Raw genomic sequence first — 5,584 nt, 5'->3', positions numbered from 1 at the left:
TGTGCCTGCTACAGAGAGCAGACTTTGCGTCAGAAATCGAACACTACTTCTGTAGTCACTGACTGGTGCAGATTTTTACCTCTCGGCTTAAGCGCTGTGACTTTACTTGCTGGGTAACACATGCCTGGATTAATTTGTTTTCCAAAGCTCCCACAAGATCCTTTCTGTACCAAACTGTTTGTAAATCCTAGAGTTTAAGCCAAAGGAGAGCTCTGCTACTGACTAGCCTGGTCTGCCACCAACCCATGTCACAGCATTTCATCCATCCTTCCAGCAGTGGGAGGATGGAAGGTTTTAATGGGACCTTGCCCTGAAGGTGAATGTTCCTGACCACCTATAGGAAGTTTTCTTTTACTTCCTTCCTGCTCCCCCCCCCAAATGACTTCTGAGTTCCTGCTGCTGTTCCTGCTGATGCTGAGATACAGAATTATTGACTTGTAAAGCTAGCACACAGGTCTCCACGTCTTATGTCGGAAGGTCTATCTCAGTAGATGAATAAATCAAGCATTTGGCTTATGTAAATGGGGTTACTTTTCAAGATAGATGTACATCATCCAGATGAAATGTAGCTGGTGTGCGAGTATAAATCTTCAGAAATGCAACACGGGTTATTTAACAAATCTGGAATACTGAGGACAGTGTATGAAGGCGCTGCTCTCTCTAGATGGGGCTTGTGTTCAGGCAGTGGAAAGGATGCTGGAAGATCAGTACAGGGAAGTCCTCATTTGTGGGTGTTGCTGCTATGCTGCCTGAATAGGTGACAGCAAGGCCCAGCCTATCTTTGATTAGAATCACTTAAAGACCAGCAATGCTTATAGTCTGACAGATCTCTCTATTTATTTGTTTTATCTATCTGTTTGTCTGCAGGGGGAATAGACGTGAATTGTATATCCCTTCAGCAACCTTCTGTTAAACTTGGACTCCCATAGATCAAGCAACAGAACAGATGGATAATGGAGACTGGGGATATATGGTAAGTGAGCCAGTACAGATGTGTGTGCATGCTGAGAGAGACTTAGGCTTTCCAGATTTTAAAGTAAGGATCCCCTCCAGTCTCTTGGCTTTGTATAGACCCAGAGAAGAAAATATTATGAGAAGAAAAATCTTATTAAAAACAATTTACTTACATTGTCTTTAGAAGGTGTTTCATTTCAGTATGGCTGTCGGGGCCTTTCACGTTGTTAATCTCCAGACAGCAGGAATTACATAAAACAGTGGGGTCAGCCGTTTTTGGCAGTTGTGCTACAAACTAGCCCCACTACTTCCCCAAGTGCCACACTGATCCTGTTCCCTGCCCTGTCAGCTGCTCTGCTTTCTGTTCCTTTCCCTGTGCTCCCTGCCTGATCTGCTGCTTTGCTTTCTGCTTCCTGCCTGCCTTTCTGTCTGCCCTATCTGCCACATGCCACACATGGCGATTGCCCAGGCCACTGAGGGCACGTAGGCCGACTTAAGACAACACTTACAATTCTCTTAAAAAGACTGGGCCACAATGATGGGCTAGGAAGTGTTGGAAAGCAACCTCCCTGATGTACAGGGTCCTGGAAAAAGCAAAATCTTCTTCCGCGTTCCTTTACGTACTTTGATGCCATTTTATTTGGGGAAAAAGTATTCTTGTCTCTTAAACTGCATTTCCAAAACTAGGCCAGACTCACTCATCTTATTATTGCTCCTTCCCTTTTTCCTCTAAGCATTCTCTTTGGATGCATCTGGCAGGCCGTCAGCCCTGACCATGAGTCAGTGACTGCGTGGGATCTGTATTTCTTCTCTCACCTGCCTTTTTGGGTGTGATGTGGGTGGTTATAGCTATGGGCTGCCTTCAGTCCCCAGGTACCTTCTCTACACAGTCAACCATTGTCTGACAGATGCATCTTTTACAAGCTGAGGCTACAGTATTGTCTTTATGGCTCCCAACAGCTAAAGCAAAGGTTGACTTTAAATGTCCTTTAATTTTCTGCAAAGAGATTTGGGGCATATTTGCTATGTTTCTCCCGAAGCATGAGACATGCTAGGAGACAGATCCTTGGGCGTCTGACTCCATCTGGTTCTGTAGGCCCAGAACAATCATTTCTTGCATCTCTTTGACATTCTGCACAATAGGAAACACTTACCTTGCTGATGAGAGAGTCCTTTGTGCTGATGGGAAGCTTCATGCTGGCCTTAAGTGTCTGTAAAGAACCTCACAATTTGCACCGAGCTTTGGATATTCTCTCTTGTAACCAGCTGTGCTGTGTCACCAGGTTTCTTGTCTTTGCTCAAGAGTGAGGCTTCTCCTGGGTTTGCAATTGAGGAGATGCTGTTCTTTCTTGAGCCCATTTCTAGCAGTAACTGCCATGTGCCTTGGTGATAAAATTCTTGCGGGGACTTGATAAACTCTGTCATTTCTCTCTTTCTTTCTAGATGACTGATCCAGTCACAATCAATGTGGGTGGACACATGTATACAACTTCCCTGACCACTCTCACGAGGTATCCAGATTCAATGCTTGGGGCCATGTTCAGGGGAGACTTTCCCACTGCCAGGGACTCTCAGGGTAATTACTTTATTGACAGAGATGGACCACTTTTCCGATATGTTCTTAACTTTTTAAGGACTTCGGAGCTGACTTTGCCATTGGACTTCAAGGAATTTGATCTGCTCCGGAAAGAAGCAGACTTTTACCAGATTGAACCCCTAATCCAGTGTCTTAATGACCCCAAGCCTTTGTATCCTATGGATACCTTTGAGGAAGTAGTGGAGCTGTCCAGCACACGGAAGCTTTCCAAATACTCCAATCCAGTGGCAGTGATTATAACACAGTTAACCATCACGACCAAGGTCCACTCCTTACTGGAAGGCATTTCAAACCACTTCACCAAGTGGAATAAGCACATGATGGACACCAGAGACTGCCAAGTTTCCTTCACATTTGGACCGTGTGATTACCACCAGGAGGTTTCTCTCCGAGTCCACCTGATGGAGTACATCACAAAGCAAGGCTTCACGATCAGAAACACACGTGTCCACCACATGAGCGAACGGGCCAATGAGAACACGGTGGAGCACAACTGGACTTTCTGTAGGCTGGCACGGAAAACGGATGACTGATGTTTGATTCCACAGGAGCCGTGTCAGTGGCTAGCAGCTTTCTGGACAGTGCACCTGTGCAGACCTGGGTTTGACGAAACCAACAGTGTGCTTCTTTTTTTTTATGACTATTTATTAATATTCATTAAGGTCTAGAGAAGTTACTTTCTCTAGCAGCTCTGTTTTTGTTTTGTCCAGAAACAAAAATGCATGTGCCAGTTCAAACTGTTGAGAGACTTTTTGGGACAAGGGGGTCCTAACAACCAGTGGGATAGGACCCTATGTGTCATTAGCACAGCTAAGTCATTTGAAGTGCTAAAATTTGTCTCCGTTTTAAATGGTCTCTAATTCAGCTAATGCTAAACCTCCAGGAGTAAAGAACAAACAGAATTTAAGATGCAGCTGGGGAAAAGCTACAATCATGTAGTGTAACCTAGTTTCTAAATCAGTAAACAGTATTGTAATATTTTAGGAAAACAAATCCAGCCCCTTTTAAAGTACTTGTTAAGTACGATTTCTTACAGTTATGACAACTGTTTTTTTCTATGCATATAAATCAAGCAACCAAATATTATCTGTAGCCATGGAAATATGATTAGAAATATTTATATTGGACTCTGAATGCAAAATGTTCCTGTGGTAGAATTCATATTTTTAATGCCTGGTGCAGTATTATTCCCAAGTGTAATGCCTGCCAGCAAGAAGCTAATAAAAATGTGAACTATGAAAATAAGCTTTTTATCTTGTTTGCCTCTTTGTAATTTATTATTGTAGGAAAACAGAAAATAAAATATATCGGTGGATGGAAGTGAAGCTGCCAGTCTACTACCCTCAATACCATCTTTCTGGAGTATCATGAAAACAGCTCACTTCCAAAATTCAAGTTACAAGTTCTTGTGTTTTTGCAACAGGGATGATTTTAATATTAGAAATTAAAGGGGAGAGTGTGTGCTTAAAATAATGGGCAGTTGAAAAGCAGTGAAGCTGGTCGGCAGATTAGCTGTCCATGGTGTGCCTAGGAGCTGAGTCCTTATAACTCAGTAAGGCATATGATCAAAATTTGAAATGTTCATCAAATGAATTCTAGTACATCTCAGCACTTCCGTTCCCCTGCTGGGACAGCTGCTGCTACCATTGTAGTCAAAGGACTAGCTCAGCATTCTTCCCAGGCAGTCTCACAGCTTCCGCCTCTCCTGCGCATTCTGTGGAGCTACTCATATCTCATACTACAGAGTCCTTCTATGAGAATCGGTTAAAGTTAGAAGATGGTAGAATTGCTGTTTGGATCTATGCTTTGAGGGACCAGACCAGTGCGGCTGTACACACACTCCTCTTTCTAGGTCAATGTTTCTGCCTTAAGTGATCCACACCCGTCTCAATGTGTATGACCTCCCTGTGCACCTGGTTCAGTTGCTTTGCCATCTGGCTAGCTTGTACCCGTTTCCTGGAGATGTTCAGAAACAGCCTGGGCCTTAGCTCTTAGCTGCTGTTTCCTCCACCGTAGAGTTCCAGGAGCTGGCAGCGCTTCATCTTGGCTCATTCAGTTTGTTTGCACTTCTCTGGCATTGGAGAACTCGGGTGTCGCTTTTCCTTTGTTGTATCCCCCCCTCTTACCCCAGCCCCTTTGTTTTGTTTATTGCTGTTAAGTGCTTTATTCAAAAGAAGAAAAAAGATATTAGTTAAGTGGAGGAAGCTCAGGAAACCTGCTTGGTTTTCTGTTGCTGGGCAGGAATCTGAAACCCTCAGAAAATACTGTTAGAATATACTGTTATTTCTGTTGTTAGTAGAAAAATGTCTGTTCTTCCTGCGATTATGGAGGATAATTTAACAAACAGTATTCCAAATGGTGCACATCCTATTGAAGCCCTCAGCTTCAGGTTCATTAGTGGCAGGTCCTGTCAGACCAACCTGGTGGCCTTCTATGATCAGATCACCAAATCCTTAGATGCAGGGGTAGCAGTGGACGTAGTCTTCCTGGACTTTCGGAAGGCCTTCGACACTGTCTCTCACCCTGTTCTCATTAAGAAACTGGGGGACTGTGGTGTCAACACCCACACAGTCAATTGGGTTGCCAGCTGGCTGGAGGGCTGCACCCAGAGAGTGGTGGTGGACAGGTCATTTTCAACCTGGAGGGATGTGGGCAGTGGGGTCCCCCAGGGCTCGGTCCTCGGGCCCACACTGTTCAACATCTTCATCAGCGACTTGGATGAGGGGGTAAAAAGCACCCTGTTCAAATTTGCTGATGACGCTAAGATGTGGGGGGATGTGGGCATGCTAGAAGGGAGGAATAGGCTGCAATCAGACGTAGACAGGCTACAGGGGTGGGCGGATGAGAATAGGATGAGATTCAGCACTGACAAGTGCAAAGTGATGCACCTGGGGAGGAACAACTGGCACCATACCTACAGGCTGGGGAACTCCCTTCATGTCAGTACAGAGGCGGAAAAGGATCTTGGAGTCATCGTTGATTCCAAGATGAACATGGGCCGGAAGTGTGGGGAGGCAGTCAGGAAGGCCAACC

General features: G+C 44.8%; 1 protein-coding gene across 3 annotated transcripts in view; it reads left to right on the top strand.

The window, feature by feature from the left end:
• KCTD6 (potassium channel tetramerization domain containing 6) overlaps positions 1–3,796 on the top strand; it is an 11,016-nt gene extending 7,220 nt beyond the window's left edge. For 2 of the 3 annotated variants that reach the window (XM_019504865.1, XM_019504866.1), the window contains exons 2-3: positions 868–973; positions 2,398–3,796. In XM_019504865.1, the coding sequence (XP_019360410.1) occupies positions 947–973; positions 2,398–3,084 (714 nt within the window). In that variant the 5' untranslated portion in view covers positions 868–946 and the 3' untranslated portion in view covers positions 3,085–3,796. Of the gene's footprint in view, positions 1–13; positions 974–2,397 lie in introns of those variants that run through there. The other variant, XM_019504864.1, reaches the window with a different exon arrangement.
• The last annotated feature ends 1,788 nt before the right edge of the window (positions 3,797–5,584 follow it).

Source organism: Gavialis gangeticus, unplaced genomic scaffold (genome assembly GCF_001723915.1).
Source record: "Gavialis gangeticus isolate Ggan-Ray unplaced genomic scaffold, GavGan_comp1, whole genome shotgun sequence".
In the NCBI taxonomy this organism is placed as follows: Eukaryota; Metazoa; Chordata; order Crocodylia; family Gavialidae; genus Gavialis; species Gavialis gangeticus.
The sequence above is the reverse complement of the archived record's forward strand: the minus strand, read 5'-3'. Positions and strand labels throughout refer to the sequence as shown.